Raw genomic sequence first — 21,675 nt, 5'->3', positions numbered from 1 at the left:
AACGTGAAAATGATGGAAAGCTTTGCAAGGTTCTTTGGTGGATGAATGGCTCCTCTCACCTGTTAGTTTGCCAGGCGGAGAAACAGAGGAATGAAGACGATGTCCACTCCATCATAGAAAAATGTGTGTAGTGTACAAGTCTTCAGTATGGGACATGGCTATGTGGAGAGGGAGATTTTCCACACCCAGACAGATAAATCTAGATCCCACCCGGGTTTCACAGGGACATACGGGAAATGAAGGCTGCAGCAGACCTCATCTCATTTTAGCTGGAAAAGAGTGTGGAAAAGGAGGGAGGGCTTTCAGTATGACTAAACATTCCCTCCTATGGGGACTACATGGTGTTACAGCATCTTCAGGAATGTGATCCTGTAATACAAAATTCATCCATGTGGACTCAGAAGTCTCTATATTTAGGATGTGTGGAATCAGATGCGGACCTGCTCGCTGGGGGTCCAGCTCTGCATCAGTCAAACAGCAGATGCTTCTTCTTCTACTTCCTTGCATCACATGCTGAGTGATAATGATGATGGATTTGCTTGTTAGGTTCAAAGTCAGAGACCTGAGACAATTTCATTCCTAGACGACCAAGATGAGGAAAGATTCGGAAAGACTGTGGAGTTGTTAAACTGCCCTTCATGACCAAATATCTGGGAATGTGAAGGGAGGAGTTGATTAGACTAAATGTCTGGCCAAAATGTACATATGCTGGTTTTCTGATGGGAATCAACTAGCAGCAAATCATCTTTGACGACCACTTACTTCACAGCAGAGATGTTTTTCCACCAGTCTTACGCATTAAGAAGCAAACGAGAGGCATTCCAACACATTTCATGCAGAAAGCAACTGCCTGTGTTATCATTTGCTGACCACCTCCCAAACCACTTTTCCACATGAAGCTTCATTTACCAAATATAATCATACTTAGGTTGAGGAAACTGGTCACTTGAAGAGGATAAACTTGATCTCGGGTTAAAGACCAAAAACCACAAGAAAATAAAGTAATTTCTCCTGCAGACTTGAGTCTATTTACAAGGAAGATGTTTGGATTGAAGTTTTTACTGATGGTGAATTTTTCGATCTATAAACCCAAACTAACACCTCAGCTTAGCCCTCTGTTAAGATTCAGTTGCAAAGAAACAAAGTAGTTAAGCATTAGGTTCAGAAAATAATTCTATGAAAGGAAAGAGAAAAAAATTAATTTGACAATGAGCCAGTTTAATAAGACATTATCATTATAGAGCACTGAAAACACCACCTCAACTGAAAAGAAACTTTGGCACTGAAAACACTTAATAATTTCAGTTTAGTAATTGAAAAAAATTTAATTGCCACCAAAGAAAAAGCTGCAGTGAAAAATACAACAATCTTATTATCTTATTTTCTTTTGATTTTGTGTTTTTCAGTGACAATTTTTTTTCTAAGATAATATAACTACCAATAATAAATTAATCAATTAAAAAATTTAATGTAACAATTCATTTTTTTTTTTTTATTGAAAGTTTTTTTTTTTAACACCTGTTTTTTTATTAAGTCTTCCAATGCCAATGTGTTCTTTTTTCTTTTATGATAAAAATTACTCAATTGCTATATTGAGTAATTGCTAATTGCTAAATTAGGCAATTGCTTACACAGTTAAGTCTTTATATTTAAAACTGAGCTGGTTTTAAATACTATACTCCTTAATTTGATTTCAAATTAAAATCTTTTCAAAGGTTTCAGACAGAAGGGCTCACATAGAAGAACTCACTGAATTAATCTGAAGTACAAGTAAACAAAAGACAAAATTAATGTTCAAACAGAGAAAGTGTCTTGAAGTTTTTCTTTATGTCTCACTGGAATGCATTTCGTACATTTTAGTAGCACGTCTGAGCAATTTTAAAAACTTGTAAAAACAATTGTTTTCTTGACTTTTGACTGTCAAGCTTCCCAGAGAGTTATTCTCCTGGAGGCACCCCCCCTCACCACCACCACCACTTCCCAGGGTTGTTTAGTATATATACAGTAGACTAAGCTCACTGTACAGAGAGAGACTGCTGGGTGGACTGCAGCAGCTGCTGCTGAGTGCAGAAAATGTAAACCAGTCTAAATGTATGGGATTAGAGAGATTCCCTCACCGCATGCCTGTTGAAATATCTACTCAAATAAACACATACTCTCCAGTCTCTCCAATATATATCATTTTTATTTTACGGACAGAAAATTTTACAATTTGAGAATGTAAAACATTCCTCGTCTGGCAAATGAGGAGCCAGAACAGGAAAGAAACGTGTAAAAGAGAAAGTAAAGTGTGGGGTGGGGTGGGGTGGATAGATGGATGCACAGAGGGGAGACGCTGGACCAACATGCTGAGATCTCACTTCTTCTTATGCCTGAGGAGGAAAAGAAAACATGCTGATTAGAGGTGATTTACTCTATTTGAATAATAAAAAACCCAGAAAAAAATATTAAAATTTAAAGCAAACATTTGATTATTAATGATGACCATGTCAAAAAAGAAACTGTTCCATCCCTTATTGTGAATTTAAGCCATTTGACATTTTTGTTGGAACAAAATTTACTGAATAGATGACAAAAGTGGGACCTGTTGCCTTGGCTAACATGAGGATTTCATGTTTGTTTGGTCTTCAGACACTTGGACCATTAATGGGCATTAAGTCAGGAAGCTTTCAGAAAAGTTTTCCAGTTATAATAAAAATTTCCACTTGGGATGGATGGGACATATCCCACTCACTTTTCAAAATTCCATTTCATTAACAAACTAAAACAGCACTAACCGTGTCCTCTTAACAGTCTAACCACCAAATTTCAGATGGAAAAATCTCTGAGTTGATCATAATGTTCAAATGCTTATCTGAGTTACCTTCAGTTATTACCATGTGCTCACAGCATTTAAACTTTACACGGAGAACTGAGTGATTTATACAATTTTTTTTGTCCTGGACTTGGCTTTTAAGCAACATACAAATTGCTCTAGCTTTTCAGTGGAGGTTGTTGGGGCTGTATGCAGCTTATCAGGAAGACCGCAGACTACTGTTACTACTATTACTCAAAAAAAAAGGCTCCCAATTCCAGGTAAAAATTTTAAATATTCAATTATTTAATATATAAAAATTCTCCTAAAAAGATACCAATACTGATCATCAATCAAAGATAATGCAGTAAAAGACAGTGCTCTTTGTGTTAAAAATAGAAATAAAAACATTTATAGCTTAATATAATAACATTTATGAATTATAATATTTATTAAAGCGTATTTATTGAGTTAGTGAATTATAATGCAGCAATTTCTTTGGCATGTTGTATACTATAAATAATTTATTGTTTACCAAATGACAAACTTATATTAATGAAGAAAATAATATTTGTTGAATCTGCAGAGTTGATGTGATTGTTGAAAAATATAAGAGCTGAAAACACCACCACTGTGTAGGGGCTTAAGAACCAGAAAACATTTGTGCAAGGGCACTGTGACTGGATATGTTTGGATTCTGGGCATCAAACCTGTGTCCTTCAAACAATGACTCGGTCACTCTAACCACCCGCTGTGCTGCCTAACCCATAAAGTCAGCCTAAAACTGATATCTGCAGTGTTTAATCTGTCACACAGCACTCGAACTTCATAAAGAGATGACATAGTGTGCTCAGAGGCCCTTTTTTGGTCATTGACACCTCATCGGTCTCATCACACACCATAGCAAGTTCCTTCACAGGAGGCAGGCTGCAGCCAATCCAACACAAACTTGATAAGCAGCCAGGAATCATTAAGCACCCAGCTTCATTGGTGAGTGCAGTGAGAAGGTTTGCCCTGTGAGCTGGTGTTTTGAGATGGCAGAGGCGTTTACATTCCTTAGTCAGTGAAGGGTGAAACTGGGTTAGGCTTGGAACCAGCAGGACAGACTTGCATTATGTCTTATCACGTAGAATTACTTCCTAAGAAAAATGTCTGACAGCTATATGGGAGCGTCTTCAAGCCAGAACAGTATTTGGAGATCAGTGACACACTATACACACTCTGATTGGTTTCATTTGCTTATTGTGAAGCTCATGCTGTTGTAAAACTCTGGGTCTGCAAGTCTCAGCTTTAATGTATGACTGGTTAACCTATATCAGCTGACATTTGACTGGGATGGAAAACTGTCTCTTAACCACCAAATTTTAAAAACAAAACGTTATATGTAACTGTGCTAAAAAAGCTTTAAAGACCTTCAGTTAAGATCAAACGATTTCAAACTAAAAATGTAAGACATTTTGGATCTTTTTCTAAGATTATCCAAACACAGTGATGCAACAGGTGGGACAGACAAATGTGGAAAACAAAACCAGTGTGGTGAACATCAGCCGACACTTCTTGTTGCTTAAGTTATGAATGAATAACAAGGCTTGGGAATGATTTCTGTGAACATACCTTCACTGTGAGAACATTTCTACTCGTCGATGTACTCGAAAGGCTCAGGGGGCTCTGGCTCCTGCTCTTCCTCTTCGATTTTGGGGCCGTGAGCCGAGACAGGCTCCACCAGCTCCTCCTCCTCCTCACTGGTGTCTTTCATGATGATGATCCCACCTGTATGGAGCTGGTGACAAAAGTACCAATCAGCATCGAGCAAAAGGACAAGATAGGCTGATATATAATTTTGATATTTATGTTTAAAGTATCCTCGCTCAAAGTCAGAAGTAATTGTTTACATCTCACTTTTCACTGTTGGTAAGTTATCTCATGGTTATGTAATAGCTGGAAAGAAATTTAACTCAGCCTTTTACAGTTTGCTGTGCTACAGTCTGGCTAAACTACAATGACTAAGCAGAAAGCAGGTGATGCAGCCGTAAAAAAGGTAAAGTGGAGAAATTTGTCGCAGCCGTAAGAATTTCCTCTTAAAGTATTAACATTGTTTAAAACCCTGGGCCAGACTAATCTTCAACGGGGCACAGAACCAAAATGAGCTATAAACTACTGTAACAAGAAATGTAATGATGCATAATCCACAGTATATACAATATTTCAACTTAATATAATAGTACAACCATAAAGCAGGTAAACAAATGTGGACAAATGAAAAATACTGACAAAAAAAGGATTTGGGAGGATTACTTCATTCAAAAGTAAAGGTCATAAATATGTGTACTGAGTGGTTTTGAGGGCAGTTTGTTCTGAATGAAACTCTAAAGTGGAGTATAAAAATAACAATTTGTGAAGTCTTTCAGCTCCAATGAAGAATCAAAGACAGGAAACTTTATATTAATTGAAGTTGATTCACATAATAGGCTTTCAATAAACCTCCTGACATTGACCAGATTTCAAGATAAGTCTGTAAAACCTCTTCACTTCCTAAATCCGTCTTTGAGTGTAAAAACAAAGCCTTAAAAGGAGTGCGGCATTACAAAACTTTAGTCAAGCAAAGATACCATTTTGGCACTTGATACAATAAGTCGCACAATGTAATACTCTGAGCAAAGCTGGACACAAAATCAAACAGTACTTCCTTTTTACAGGACTGGGGTGAGTGCTCATTGGGTGACTGCACGTCGTTCTGCTATTTAATACGGAAAACTGTTAACATTTACAGCAGGACCGCAGTGGTCTGGTTTATAGGCCTGAGGACAGGGGAGTTTCTAGACTTCTAGATACTTGGCAGAGGCCAAAACCAACCAACAGGCTGGATCCTGATCTGAATGATTCATTTTAAAAGGGATAACTCCTCTCAGAGATAATTTTACATTGTTAAATATCATTAAACTCATGTTAAGTACATTCTGGTTGTTATTGTGTCTAAATGTTTCAATTCAGGTGCCTCCCCTAGAATTCTCAGATATAATGGTGCTATGAATAATAATTAAAAAAAAGGTGGTAGAGAAGTAGTAAAAAGTAGAATAAGTACATTTAACACCTTATTTGGGAAAGCCATGGTATAGTACTTTAATCTATTTCTTAGATGATTTCTCCATAGATGATTGCTGTATGTCTCTGTTACATGCCGATTCTTTTGAGAAGCATTTTCTCTTTGATGCAGAAAGTTTGGCATTGTCAAATTTCCATTTACTGTTGACATATTAGAAGTTGGTTTTATAATATAAGGTATATTATAAAACCAAGTTAGTGGACCTAGATATTAATAAGACAAAAAAATGCCAAGTTCTTTCAAAATTCAAAAGCTAAATGACAATTAAATCTATCTGCTGGTTGATGTCTTTTAGTACTTATTCTTTATGAGCAGGTTAATTTACACATACAAGTTCTTTAAAGAGCAACTCCAAAAGTCTTTAGTCTAGATCACGTGAACCAAACTACAGGTATGAAATCGTCCTTTCTGTGGCCCTTGGGGCCAAAATTAAATTAGAAATAACTTCTTTGTTCAACTAAAAGTTATTCTGATAAAGTGTTTAAATGTTCTAAGATAGCCATTTTAGTCAAATCGACAAGCTCTTGGTGGTGACGCGTTATTTCATTAACTTTTTATTTGAACAAACCATTACTGTCTCATTTGAAGCACTCTTGGTGAGAGACTTTTTCTAAGGCCACTTAAATCATCTTTAGCTGGGAACACAAACACATTGGCAAACAAAGAGTGCTGTTACCGGTTTGAAGGGCTGGTATCGGCAGGTCTCTGGCATGTTGAGGACTTTGAGCTGAGCTGGCATCACTCTGGCCGGATTTTCCAGGAGCTGGAAGTTTGGTTCTGCTTCTTTCTTCTTCTCTTTTTCCTTCTCTTCATCCTTCTTCTCCTTCTCCTTCTCACCCTCCAGGACCTCCTGTGGCAGAAAATCAGCATTCTGCATCAGGGCTACAGTGCTTACTTGTACTGTTCTTGTCCCTGTTGACTCTGCAGCTGTATTGCCTGTTTCTGTGGTTTATATATACCTTTTATTTTTACATTTCTCTCTTTTAAAGTATTTTATAATTTGTATATATTTGTGTATAAAATACCCAAATCAATTTCATTGAGATATTTCTTGAGAGAAATTGCTGATGATGCACTATAATGACGAGTCTAAATCCACCATACTTACACCACAATGAGAATCTATTTTTCTAGTATAAATTTGACATTATTTGCAGGAATTATGAGCAATAAATTCTGGTTCATGTTGTGATTCAGTGTTTTCCTGCGCCCTGGTGCCCTTGATGGCCGGTGATTTGTTGGGCTATCAGGTCAACACTGGAAACTCATACAATGAAAGAGATGAAATGCCACGGGAGGTAGTGATAAAAAAAAAAAAAAAAAAAAAAAAGTTTTGTATTTCAAGACCAAACTACATCATCTCCTGCAGATGTTGTGAGACAATTGTGATTGTGTACATACATTTTTTTTTTTTTATTCAAAATGAATGTACAATATTCATTTTAATACTGTGTAAACCACATACGATCGGTATCCTACATTTTTCTTTCTCTTTCCATTTCCATCTCGACCATTGTATTGAATATATTTTAGTGTTGATAAAGCGAGTGTAGAAATAAGAGAGAAATGTAGAAATGACAGTCAGCTTTACAAAACCATCCAGAAAAATAACAACCAGTGAATTCTGAACCGTTTGACCAAAGTTTGAAATGGCAGCTGAAGGAGAGGCTAACGCTCAATGAGTTAAGCCAAATAAAATCAAAAGCCTGAGATGTGAGCACGCTGGACATTTCCAGGATTGTCTCTCAGCACCAGAGCTGAGATGTAGCGTGGCAGAGTAGATCAAACAGGCTGCTAACGCCCAGAGAAGATCCCAATGAAAGTAACACTGGCTCTGGACTGACAGAGTCTGTCTTAACACTGGGCGTAGGGGAGTGAAAAGATTAAGACAGACTGTATGGTGTCGAAGAGCAAAAAAAGACTGTAAAAAGTGCATGTCATTTACCTACGATACCCCATTAGGTATTCAGATAATTTTATTATTTATTATTATTTTATCTGAACCAGAAGGTATTGAGTGATTTTTTGCACTCAAGACAAGGTATGTGGTGAGAAAATAATAATAATAATGCAACGCTTAAATAAAAAACACCACCTTTAGGACACAAACAAACAAAATAAAATTAATGACTTTTTATATTACTAACAATGGACTGTGTTCAGATCAGGACTCTTATCAAACATATACAGTTTGTGGAAGTTTTGACAGTATGTGCTGGAGTTATGAAAATGTCATAAAATGGAATGAGAGAAAACAAATAAAGAAATAAAATAGGATCATTAGTACTGAGAGAGAAGAGGGTTTTTGAGTGTTGGGCATTTTCACTCACCACTTCCATCTTCTCCTCCTCCTTTTCTTTCTTTTCCTTCTCCTTCTTCTTGGCTTTGGCTGTGATGGAGAGAACAGCAGTGGATACCTGCCATGCAGAGAGAGTGTGGAGACATTTCCACAATGTAAGACAATACCATAGACACTCAGAGCTTCTACAAACATGGCTTAAAATGTACAAAACTAGTCAACCACAAAATAAACGCTGCTTGGTCTTTCATTACTTTCTTCAAGAGCATCTACGATTGTGAAATGAAGCTGAGAAAAATAGGCCAGAGATGCTAAAATAATAAACATAATGGGCAAGAAAATGATGAGTCTAACAGGAAGGGTTTGAAATTATTCACAAATCAATATGAAGCAAGATCAACTTTCCTCAACTAATAATTTCAGTAAAAGGAAAGCAAAACAAGCTGATCTGTTGTGGCGCCTCAGTTCTCACCTTCTCCTTCTCTTTCTCCTTGGGAACCTCCAGGGCTGGTGGGTAGGCGAAGGTGGAGGGCTTACAGTTGGAGCGGTACTGCACCTTGGGCATCTGAACAGGAAGACAAAAAGATGGTCACACTGTCCTATGCACTTTAGGGGGGATGGACCTCTAACATCCTTTCAGGGAGTGAACTGATATAACTTCTGTGGCGATTTTTAGCCACACTTCCATCCCCGGTGCAGCTTTGGGGTTGGAAGTGTTGGTTGGTCTAACACTTTTGTCAAAAGTAAAATCTCTCTGAAGCTATTCGATGGATTGCTATGAAAACTTACTCAGACATATACAGTTTGTTCACTAGAGAATAAATTCTGAAGACAAGGTAATCCCCTGATTTTTAGTCTCGTAGCCACATGAGATTGACGTGTTGTTTGAAGGGAAATGTTTAAACTAGCATGGTGAATGTGATAAAAAATGATTCCTGCTAAACATCAACATGTTCAGCTGAAACTAAGGACCATTTTCATGATCGGTGAATCTGCTGATTATTTATTTTATTAAGTGAAAATTGTCCATCACAAAGGTGACCTCTTTAAAAATGTTCAGCGTGCTAGCACAGATGACAGAGAAAAGCAACAAGTCTTCACAACTGAGAAGCTGAAATTAGTAAATGCTTGTCATTTTTGATTGAAAAATGATTAACTGATTTAGAAATAGTTGCTGATTATTGTTCTATTGATTAAGTTGACCGATTAATAGACTAATCCTTTCAGCTGTAATTTTAACATCATTATTGTAAGTACGTTTTTCATGCTAATTTTGAAGGGTTAGCCTTGGGGAGTTTTCTTGTAAACGACAAACAAACAATAAAAAAGATATGTTTACTTCAGTGTTACTCATCAAAACACACCATTTGCATCCTTGAGGTATAACATGATGAATGTATTTCCCTCCTAATGAAACATTTGCAAAATATTTTAAAGAATCTTAAATCATTTCCATCCCCGATTACTTGCTAATAAGGCAGGGACTGTAGAAAAACTGCTCCGTAGTGATACTGGAGGTCAAAATCTCCATGGGGAATCTTAAGCTAAGACAGACTAAGACAGATCTAATGATCAGTGCTGTCTGGAAACAATCATGTAAATAAACCTTAGCGTCCATTTAGAGGCTAAATGGTCCTTGAGGTGAGACTGTTTTGTCAAGTACCGTTTCCAATGTCAAGAATCTCAAACTCAACCAGAAAGACTTGTTTGTCTTTTTTTGTAACCTTAACACAACTTTACTAAACACTCACTGAAATAAACACAGAGCTGAAGTATGGCCTCCTCTCCTAGCTAGCTTTATTAACTTCCTTGTTCCGTGTTCTTTCCCATAGTTTAAATGATGATGCAGCACAATAAGAAACACACATTTACTGGAGATGAGGATATGTGCAGAATCATATTTCAGCTTTACAAAAAGTCTGATGAGAGAAATTCTCAAAGAGAAAACCCACTGAGTTATAGACAGTAGTGGGACACAGGCAAGCTGGGAAAGGGGGTAGGACCTCAGCTCTAGAGTCGAACGTAATACTAAAGTTAAATGTGAATTGAAAAAAGCACAATAATAGACAGTAGTTCTCTTTCATTTTTGTATTTTGTAGCAGAAAATGTCACATCAAAACCTGCTCTAAAATTTGGCATCTTAAGGTTGTTTCAAATGTCATATTTCAACACTGATTTGAACTTATTTTAGCTTATTCTGGTCACACAGTCTATTTTTGTTACATTACAAAGGACCAGTAAAACTGTATGCTTATTTCATATCCATTCAGTATTGGCTGAGCTAATGTTTTCTGTTCTCTAGTACCATCTGTCCAAAAGGTTTTTGCTTTTTTTTCCTCTTTACGCAAGAGATTTACCTGCCTACATAAGTCTGCTGTGACGATCAAGACAGGAATGAAACAGTGAGACAGTGATAATTATTTTGTCTTGTCATGGAACGGAATGTGTCTTGTCTAGACAAGACTTGGCACTTCTTGCTCCTGTAGTTTGGGAGAAATTGAATTAATTAAAATAAATTTAATTTAATGGTGAATTAAGTGTTAAAGGAAAGGTTGGAGAAGGAGATACCTTGGCTTCGTTTAGTTGGGTTTTTTAAATTAAATTTACATTTTAACTGTTTAACCAGCTAGGCAAAAGAGTTACAATGCTTTTCTTCTAATAGCTGAAACCTTATGTACAAATGAAAAAGGGCTTTGTCAACTTTACCTAGACAAACATGAAAGAAGATCTCCAGCCACAGCAATACCAGATGCCTTCTGTTTAGTGTGAGCCTTCAAATTATAACAGTTCACTGAAACTAAGTGATTTAAACTGTCTCTGAGGTCTAACAGAGAAGCAGTGCAGCACCATGTGTGACCAGGGGGACATCTTATTTTATATTCCCTCATAACTCAGCTGTTTCACTGCATTACGGAGGCTGAATAGCAGCAAAGGGATTTTGCTTGTATAGCAAGAGTCTGGAGGCTAAGGTACATGTTTTTTGCCAAAAAAGAACAATTGGTAAATGGCAAAGATGTTCTTTGTCAGGTAGGGACAGTTAAAGTCTGTAAAGGCTCGTCCTGTGTAGTTAAACAGGTGCTGACGAGCCTTGGCAGCATGCAGCACAAGGTCTGTTAAAACCTGTTGCAACCCCACCCCCTACTTTCCTTCTGCACACTATCTCTGGTGTATTTATGTTGGGCTTTACACCAAGTATATTCTTCAGTGCCTTGTTAAATTAGGGATGCACAATACACAAAGGTGTGCATGTGTCTGTGATGATGGGTGCTGCTGATTCGGGTAGTAATGAAGAGATAATGCCCAGCTTATGCCAGTTTAAGACCCTAATATGTCACACTGATCCCTTGGCATGAGTGTGCGAGTGGCGGGGGGCCAGAACAGGCCCACAGTCAGGACGGCCTCATTATGGATAGGCTGCTGGTGACCGTTGTTATCAAGACAAGAAGCTAAATATTTTCCGCAACAAAGGCAGGTGCCAAATACAAATTCAGTAGACAAATTTAGCAGCCATATTTTTACCCCTCAGGTCAACTGTAGTTATGCAGTTTACACGGTACAAATGCATATTATTATGTATCAACTGCTGCTATGTGACAAATCTACAGTACATGCAGGATAATCTGCTCCACCCTGTGCCATTACTGAAAATAAAGCACAATGTAGAGGCTTGCCTCTGTTGAGAGCTTGTCATAAACTTTCCTTACATAACATGTTTACTGTAGTTTCTACAGACATTCTGTGTGACTTTTAGCTTGATATTTTGAAGCTCTGAGAATGAAAATGATCTTTTGTGTTAGAAAACAAAGGTGAGGTTTTATGGTTGCTTTTACACACACATATAGACATTCCTTCTGACAAATCTATCACAACAAATCTAGACGTTTCAGTACCTTGAGGTCCTTGTTGAGGCCGATTATAGCAGTTGGTGTAAAGGCCAATGACAGGAAGTGGGAGAGCGGGAACCAGAACCAGAACTGGGTGAAGACCAGCAGACCGACCACTGATGGCATGTGAGTGTGACCTGTCCTGGACTGCAGAGAGATGGTCACGTTACGTCCACCTGGACAACAGAAAGCATGAAGGTTAGAGAGGGTTTGACAGCTATATGATGTTGGTCAATTGCCACATGAAACTCTACAACGGCCCTACATTCATACGTTCCTACTTCATACATCCCAGGAAGACATTCTTATCCGTCAGTCCATAAATAAAATGGCTATCCATTACTAGAGTTGCTTGTACAATTTCTTTCTTTAAACTAAGATGAAACAACTATGTAGTTCTGAGCCACAGCTTCAGTGAACATGAAGCTAATTTTCACTTCACTTTATCTGCACAAGTTGTGTCATACACTTGTGTTGTGATATTTGCACTTTTTTGCTGAAACATTTTAAGAAGCTTTGTCCTTGTTTCAATGCGCACCACCTGTCTGCTACCATCTTTCCACTGACTTGGTAAACAACCACATGTTCTCTACAATTCCAATAACTGCAACAGAAGATTAACAATTTAATCTTTGTCAACCAGTCGAGGCGGACGGCCACCCACCCTGAGTCTGGTTCTGTCAGAAGTTTTATCCTGTTAAAAGGGAGTTTTTCCTCTCTGCTGCCAGCAAATGCTTGCTCATTGTGGGAACCGTTGGCTTTCTCTCTATTATATTGTAAGGCCTTGTGATAATGTATGTTATGATTTGGTGCTATACAATTAAAATTTAATTAAATTTAATTGAACTTAAGCCACAAAATGATCCACAATGCTGGTGCCAAACTAAGATAGTGATCAAAATGGATTAAACAGATTGCAAGATATGTATGAGCCTTAGTGGTGATCAGTTAAATCTTTAATTCTAAAATTTGCGAGCACCCAGTTTACAGAAGCTATGCAGTGTTGTTACCTTTTTGGCACAACAGACTTGCTGCTGCATTATGTACCAACAACTAACGAGAGAATTTTGACAAATTGCAGGGTTTTGTACAAAATGTGAATGAGGTCAGGGTTGAAAAAGAGCATGCATACTCAGCAAACCTCAAGCAAGCTGTACGTATCCCTGATATACAAAAGTTAAAACATACTGCTCAGATGTCGACAGTTTCATCATAGGGGCAAAATGTACTCAATTTTTACTTTTTAGTTTGGTCACATGTGAACTGTGGGTGAAATCATTGCTAGGGTTTACACAATGAGTCCCTGTGGAAACCAGCATCTAAAAAAATTTAATGGTTAAAACAGCTTTTTCTTTGATGTGACAATCATTACTTACATGAACTGTTTGCAACTTGGCACAAGAATTGTGCGATGAGGAATTTGGAGCTTAATCACAGTGTAGACCAGGATGGTCACCACCCTGTTAAGGTTGTCTTTTGGCTTCAACTTGTCTGATATATTGATCCCAAGACAGGAGTTAAATTACAGACACACGCTGGCAAGCCAATCAAACCCAGGAATGCATTGTCTACAACATCCTGCATTTAAATTTAAAAAATAGGATCTATTCGTTATCACTAGATTGGAGCTACACAGGAGATTCATAATTTATCTAGATCACAAGAGGTGTGTCAGCTGTCCCAAAAATAACAGATGCCTTTCACAGCTGCGGTGAAGGAGTTACAGACAATATAGAACTCCCTTTCAGCTTGATATTTAACAAAAAGTCTTTTTCCCCCAAAAAAGGTAAATCCGATTTTCAGTCATGTTTATTTAGACTTTGGACCAAGGTCAGAGAGGAAGTCTTGTGGTTGGAACTAAGCATAGAACTAAGACCTAAGCATACTTTATTAGGTATTTATTTACATTTATTAGGTACACCTCACTGAGATGAATGCAGTCAAAAAATAGTCCTGCAATAAATGCTACCATGAAGGTTATAATGTTCAGTTTTGTTGAAACTTTTAAAAGAGGCATTCTTTCAACTGTGTGGTCATTCTTAAGACTGCAGTTTGTGGTATTAAATTATGGTATATTTAGAAGTGTTTCAAGTGTTATGCACACTCCATTGATATCAATGCGAGTAAACTAAATTAACTAAATTAGTTTAAGGTGTACCTGATGGTTTGTTTCACATGTAGTTTGCAAATTCTCTTATCATTATGTCTTATCATTCCAGAGAAATAAAAGGCATCCTTTGGGATTACTGCAACAGTGTTTCCAGATACAGATGTTAGATTAGGATTTGATTAATAAATTTACCAAAGAACTAAAAAAACAAATTTCTTGGGGTTTCTGTACAATAGTTAACTCCTTACCGTGGCCACTCATGGTGGAAGTGTGTGCTCTACCAAATAAGTACTTGGGTCAATTTACGTCTGACAGTGGAGCAGACTAAAAAGACGGTGATAAACAGGGGTCAAGGGCCCCTTGAAGCAGTACAAAAGAGTAACACACCTCCCTTGGTCTTTCTGGGACAAACAGAAGGGAGGAACCGCAAAAGGGAAGACAGAGGGAGGAGGAGGAAGAGAGGATAGCATCTATGGTCAATCTGTCATTTCTGGGGGATAAAAGGAAACGTTCCTTTAAAAAGGGCTTAGGTGACTAGGGAGTAGTCGTTCCGACTAAAAATGAAATCAGCCTAAACAATACCAGTTTCATCATCTGCCATTGTGTTGCTTTGCACCCACTCTTTTCTGAGGTCACCGAGATGATTTAATAATGGGGCCTTATCTCAACATCTGAGGCAGTGTTGAAACCATTCCAGCCAGACAAACTGAATGTTGGCCAAAATGAGTCATGAGGTCTGCTCGCTGGACTACAACTTGGCACTTAAGAGTCTCTTAAAAACTTGAGAAGAGGTTGAGAGCACTTGACTTGCAGGTTCCCCCCACCCACTGTTTTTGCCAACTCTTATTTTGGTGGAGCAATTTTCATTCCAAGGAGTTGGTGAGGGAGGCACAGTGATAGCAGTGATTCCTCAAAGCAGAATGGGACAACATCAGCAACTGGCCTACTTGTTGTTTTAGTTTCAAAAGATGAAACAATGGGACATGTTTTACTAAATGCATGAGAGAAAAAAACTCTAATTAAAGCTAATTAATGGACTGTATCAATCAGTGAGGGAAAATCTATAAATGGGGGATGGACGAGAGAGAGATGGATACAGAGAGTGTGAGAGAATGAGCAGTGCCTGACATTTCCTTGGTAATGAGCACCAGAGATCATGAAACTGCTCTCTAATGGCTTCCGCCCATCAAATTAAATACAATTACCTTTGCACCTCAAATGCTCCTAACTCCTTACAAGAACCAGAATACTAAAACATTCACACTGCATGAGCTTGAGCATGTCTGACATTGAAAACCAGAGTGTCTAGTTTCCTGCTCAAATGTAATTATTAAGCTGTAAGCTACACACTGAACTGAAGTTTGGCTTTGAGAGCAGGAGGGAGAGCTGGGAGTGCACCTACAGTCTGAAAAATGACACAGGTGGTAAAGGCTTGTCTGGATGGTCTCAGACAGAGTTATCTTGGCATGTTGGCCTGAGTTTATTGCAGTTAATGTGCCTGATGTGATATATGATTGATGTCCTGTCTGTCATGAAGACGGCTAATCTGCTCAGAACCAAATCATCATCAAATAGTGCTGCAGGAGGGGCGGAGTTATTCAAGAGGCAATTTCATGAGTGCTGAAAAACAGTGATGAGTCACAACATTGCAAAAACAAATACACTGCACTTACCACTTCAAGTTGTCGTGCAAATACTTGAGATTGTTATTTGAGAAGCCTATCAGGTCCTAGAACTACCACAAGGTTGCAACACCTGATAGTGTATTTAGACAGAAGTGTGTAAATAGAGCTGGTTTCTTTCTGGCTTAGCACACAGGGTCTTATGTTGGTGCTAGAAAATGGGTTTCTGCTCCTGCCCGCATTGAAGGTTTGTGTACACATGGGAATATGGGTGTGCTCTCTGTGTATGTGAGTGTGCAGCGCTCCATGTGATGATGTGCAGCTCTCTGGGACCCCACACACACACACAAACGCGTGCTTGTGTCCACAAACACCCGCACAGACACACAAACACAGAGACTATCAGACAAACAGTAATCACCAGGGGGAGACCAACAGGCCATATGGGCTGAGAGCTGAGGTAGGACCGCCAGGCACTAATGCACCTTAGCATGATCTGTTCCAGAGACACAGTGCACGGGTGGGCAGCCAAAGAAGGTTACGCTGTATTTGCTTGATCATAAGGAGCTTGCACGCACGCACGCACGCACGCACGCACACACGCACGCACACACACACACACACACAAAACCAGAAAACCCACATTACAGTTAGGGCAGTTCACTTGATTTACTGTGTAATTAAGAATGTGGGACTTTTGGGATACCCATGATGAGTGAAAGCACAGGGACAGGAAGCAGAACCACATACCATTCTGATCTCTTTGTCAGGGACATAAAATGATAAACCCATGCCTTCTGAGGAGATCCAACTAGTGTCTTTCCAGTTATCAGACCATATTTCTAACTACCAGTCTGTATAAACAGGTAAATGTGTCTTGTTGTTACTGTTCGGCTACTAACCTGCATCAAGGATTCCCTGGGCCAAGATGGCGCCGAACTTGGCCATAACATCATCATGCTTGTCGTTGATCACCTTCGCATAAAGCTGCCTGAACTGGTTCACCTAAAAAAAATGCAGGGATGGAGAACATGTTGATGAAAAGCCCACAGCTACTGGTGTGACACTAGTGGCTGACCGCAACATTTTATTTGTGTTATGCTACTCTGAATCAACAATAGTTTGCTTTCTTTGAATTCAAGAATTGGAGTACATAATAGGGACTTGAATTTCTCGAAATACATCAATAAAAAATAATATAGTTGCTTACTAGCAACATTTCAGTCTAAACAAAAAACACTGACTTTAAACCTCGACTCTGGGGAATCCTATGCAACACAGCTCTACCAAGTAAACCTAGCTTTTTAGAGTGAATTTTTTTAATGCAATTAATGTTTAAGAATTCCCACATGCTCTTAAAAACTACAGAAATAGTATATGGTTTGGTTTTTTAAATGTCAAGTCAGTCTGTGCCAAGGGGAAGTTATATGTTTAAATGTGAAAAGTAATTTGCACACTAACAGCAGAACATTCACAACACAGCCATGACACCATTGCAACACCAATGACGATGGTGTAGTACCCATGACAACAAAACTCAATAGTCTGAGTGACACTTAGTAAACACTGTGCTGGTTCATTGTCTGTCAAATAGACCAATCAAACTAGAGATCTAAGACTGTTGTCTACAACTGCTAAACAGAGCTGGAAATTACAAAGACTGGCACTTTGAAATAAACAGTCATGGATGTAATACCTCTTGATGTTCCACAGTTTGAACAAAAAAGTGTCTCTTGCACAAGCCTGCATACCGCCTTGAGCTTTAAGGAATGTTGCTTTGCAGATCAGGAGTCTTTGAAGATGTTCATGGCATATCTTAAACCTCTATGATAAAGTATGAGGCACTTCAACGGTCAGTGCATAAATTTATGCCTGGACTAGTCACTGGCCGGTCCTCCATGACACAGACGTCTATCCTTCTGTCTTCACAATTCTGATGCTTTCTGCTTTTAGTCAAACCTTTCTTTACCCTCACTCTTTACTCAGGTCTCAGTGGTACTGAGCATCACTCTCAGAGACACTGAGGCAGGCTTGTTTATTTTGCAGATAACCAACACGTCACCAAGACATAAAACAGGGTAGTATTGTTTGTACTCCATACCTTTTTCATAAACTGGGTCTTATTCAAAAAGGAAATCCTCTAGTGTTTTATATTTATACACTACATTAAATCTTTGACCAACTCTGTTATCACTATGATAACTGAGAAGCATGTCAGACAAGTCTTCACCAACAAAATACACACATACCTTTGGACAGGTGACTTCAGTCTGTTGGATCATGATGAGGGCAGAGGCAATAAGGGCACCCTGTCTCACATAATTTACTGGGTCATTGGTCATGGGCTCCAGCAGATTGATGGCCTCCTGTGGATTGAAAGGCATAACATTAAAAAAAGATCAAAGTTTTAATAAAAGGCCCAGCTTCTTGAAGGTGGAGTGGATAAAGAAACTGATCTGTCATGACTTTGCAGTATTCATTTGACATCTTCGCTGAAAATTAGGACCAGCAATGGAGAGCAAAAAGGAGAGCTGTGCAATTGGCTAAAGTTTTCTAATTACAAAATAGACGAGGCAATTTCACTGGCCAAGTGCATATAACTCTTTAAATTTCCTTTACTCTAGAATTTACTTCAGACAAAGATCTAGAGTAATTGCAGACCTAATGTGCCACACTAGAAACTATGTCATCTAAAAACCTGCTTGAGGGCGAACAGGCACAGATAATCTAAATATAAAAAGAAAGCATTTTATATGAATGGGTCATCAGCTGGAAAAAACCTTTGGGAGATAAATAAGTGAATGATGATCATCCTCTGACTACCATTGACACAGTGTAGGAAATGGGACGTAGGGCTGTGTTAAGAATGATATATTAATGCCTGAACAGCCCAACCGTAAGTTTTAGAACTGGTTGCCTGACTGAAAACCAGCATTTGGTTGCTAAAAGTTTAAGGCAAAATGGCTCCATATTTTTATGTTGTAATCTGGGAGTGATATTTCAGAGATGAATGGTTCATTTGTTTTTGTCACTCATCAACACGCTGAGGAAGAAATAAGTAATTATAATACTAATTAGTATAACTTTACAACAACAGAATAATGAGCTATGTTAAATCATCCGTAGTCTTGTAGTAGTGGTAGCCACTCCCAACAGAGCAGATCAGTGCAACAGGGGCGCTTCTGTTTGGTTAAATACAGGAAAGGGATTATCAACAGAGGCAACCAGACCATGCAAATTAATGGAATTAGTGTCATCCATATCTGGTTGCCTGGGACAACAGTAACAACAGTTACGAAAAGCCCTGCCTTCTTCAATTTCCTCCCATGATCGCTGTGAATGAAGAAGTGAGTGAGGACCACCTACTCTTTTCCCTTGTAATTCTGCTCTTTCCTCTGTTCTTGCTGAGCAGTAATGGCTGTAACTCATACCACTAGACTCAGAGGGGGGTGTCAGCTCCACAGAGGAAAGAGAAACAAACTAGGATGATGACAGTGGAGGTAAAATAAACCATGTTTCATCAATGCTCTCGACTCAGCTGGCTGAGAAAGCCTCGTACAGGGATGATAAGTCAGAGTGTAAAGCCAACACCAGTCCACCACATCCTGTTCCTGATAGGTTGTCAGGGGGTTTAATTGAGGGTATTTACTGTCAGGCCCAATCAGCAGAGCAGGTCGACACAAAATGTGGTTGCTTAAGATCCTCTTAATCCATGTACAGTTGTCGACCGTTTTCTACAGACTTTTGCCTCAATGAGAGTTGAGTCTTTTCATAGGTTGCAATTCAGTACTGCTAAAAACTGGCTAGAGGCTTGTGTAAATAAATAGAACCGTGCAGAACATGCTTTACCACCACATAATTTCCATTTCAATACATATTTATAAAACCGTATCACATGACAGTGTACTGAAACGGTTCCTGCGAGTCTGTTTGGTGTTTAACATAAAATTTACAATGGTGAAAAATGTTTCCATCTAATTCAGCGAACAAGCCGAACTGTTCGGTGAAAGGCCAAAATGGCTTTCCTGTGCAGTTTTTTTTTTTTTTTTTTTACGTATACAACTTGTCTAGTAAAAATATCCAAAGCCCAAGGTATACAAATGATGGCAAAGGAATATGCTCCATCTAAATAGGTGACCCACTTCTCCTGCCACAACATCATTACTCTCACCAAGGACCTAATGTGCTTATGGTCTTATTCCGGAAAAACCAAGCATTGGAGCTTTGGAGCTGATCAGCTCTGTAGAACGCCTCTGTCTGATCTGGTCCAAAACACTCACTCTAGTGCTCCAAGGCTCAGGGTGCAATGAGCCATGACTCTACTTGGGCTAAGCCACCTGAGACTCATCAACCCACATAGTTAAACAACTCAGCAACTGGCAGCACACAACACTTCTGTCTTCTTCACTCTCCTTTTCAGACTCCAATGAACCCAAACATGATGACAAGATACAGCCTGACGACTGTGAGCCAATTTAGGCCATTTTATCAGCAAATGTTACAAGAACTTTCCACAATTTATAAGTTCCTCTGTGCCGACCCTCTAGTAGTGCGTGAATTTCAAAAGGGTAGTGCTGTCCCAAATCAAACACTGCCACAATTTAGCACAATGTCGATGTGTTCTCCTTCCACAGTCGCTGTTTTCACAAGTGTCAAAATACAGCTTGTCCCTCCCATTCCACCACATAGCCAAAATGGCGACCGTGGAGGGTGCGAGTGTGAGTATGGAAGTATGCAAATTGAGACAGCAATAGTCTTGTAGGATCAACTGGGGATAATTACAACCTATATTTTAGCCACACTCTCACACCCAGTTCATGGTTTCTAGTTTTTGTACAGAATTATTTGTTCTGAATGCATCACTACATCTGACAAGGGAAAAGTAACAATCTTTTCTCAGCCAATTCTGCAGGGGCTAAATAAAGTGAGTCCCCTCACAGAGGAGTTTGTGCAGAATAGGTGATCTTTGCATCAGTGATGCACATATTAAGCCAAAAGACAAAGAAAGCACACAATAAATGAGGACAGTAGGGCCAATACTGCTTATGTGGATGAAAAAAAAAAAGCTATCTAAGCATTTCTGGTACACAGCCTTACACTGATTCCAACAGGAGTATGCTCTTGTGCAGACATGTTATTAAATAAGAACTCATTATTTATAACTTGGAAGAGATTACTAGCAAAACAGGCTTAAGGCTATTTGTGTGGCAATGTGATGCAACATTTTTTTCCGTACAGCTCACTCTTGTGTATTGTGTCTTTAATGGGAGCTGGAAGATCACAGACATCATAAATTCTCAAATAGTGGCCAGGCCTTTTGAACCTCAACTAACTAGAGAACCACCGCTTTATTAGAAATAGGCTTTTATTTTATTTATTATTTTTTTATTTTATTTAATCTTTCTTTGTGTGATATCAATGTGAAGCTGCTGGCAAAACTCAGAAGTTCCTGACACTTTAACATTGAGTTGGAATAAAGGCAGCTGAATACCATGAGAGATAAAGGTAAGGTAAGGTAACCAAGTTAAGTAAAGGGGGGTGGGGGGTTAAGGAGGAGGCACTCACCTTGTTGCCTGTCCCAGCGCAGCAGATGCCCAGAGCCATGGCAGCACCACAGCGAACATGAGGGTTGTAGCTCTCTGACAGCAGAGACACCACACTGGGACACTGCTCTGGGGTCCTGAAGAGAGACAGAGAAACATAGAAAAATTGAGGCTTCAGGATTTGAGGAGAGAGGACAAGAGCATGGGCTTCATCTTGCCCTGTGATCACTATATAAAACATGAAAAGGGGAAAAAAAGAAGATACAAACAGCACCGATACCTTGGATTAAGATAATAACAGTTAATAAATCTTTTCTAAC

General features: G+C 38.8%; 1 protein-coding gene across 2 annotated transcripts in view; it reads right to left on the bottom strand.

Moving 5' to 3' along the window:
- Window positions 1–2,167: 2,167 nt before the first annotated feature.
- psmd1 (proteasome 26S subunit, non-ATPase 1) overlaps window positions 2,168–21,675 on the bottom strand; it is a 42,982-nt gene continuing 23,474 nt past the window's right edge. The window contains exons 17-25 of one of the 2 annotated variants that reach the window (XM_023401367.2): window positions 21,378–21,492; window positions 18,062–18,178; window positions 16,715–16,817; window positions 12,087–12,256; window positions 8,669–8,761; window positions 8,228–8,314; window positions 6,574–6,747; window positions 4,409–4,574; window positions 2,168–2,372 (exon numbers count right to left, since the gene is read on the bottom strand). In XM_023401367.2, the coding sequence (XP_023257135.1) occupies window positions 4,428–4,574; window positions 6,574–6,747; window positions 8,228–8,314; window positions 8,669–8,761; window positions 12,087–12,256; window positions 16,715–16,817; window positions 18,062–18,178; window positions 21,378–21,492 (1,006 nt within the window). In that variant the 3' untranslated portion in view covers window positions 2,168–2,372; window positions 4,409–4,427. Of the gene's footprint in view, window positions 2,373–4,407; window positions 4,575–6,573; window positions 6,748–8,227; window positions 8,315–8,668; window positions 8,762–12,086; window positions 12,257–16,714; window positions 16,818–18,061; window positions 18,179–21,377; window positions 21,493–21,675 lie in introns of those variants that run through there. The other variant, XM_087172698.1, reaches the window with a different exon arrangement.

The sequence above is a fragment of the Seriola lalandi genome, unplaced genomic scaffold (assembly GCF_002814215.2).
Source record: "Seriola lalandi dorsalis isolate HSWRI2012SDOR001 ecotype SW California unplaced genomic scaffold, Sedor1 jcf7180002053619, whole genome shotgun sequence".
In the NCBI taxonomy this organism is placed as follows: Eukaryota; Metazoa; Chordata; class Actinopteri; order Carangiformes; family Carangidae; genus Seriola; species Seriola lalandi.
Note: the sequence above shows the minus strand (reverse complement) of the source record. Positions and strands in the feature narration are given on the sequence as shown.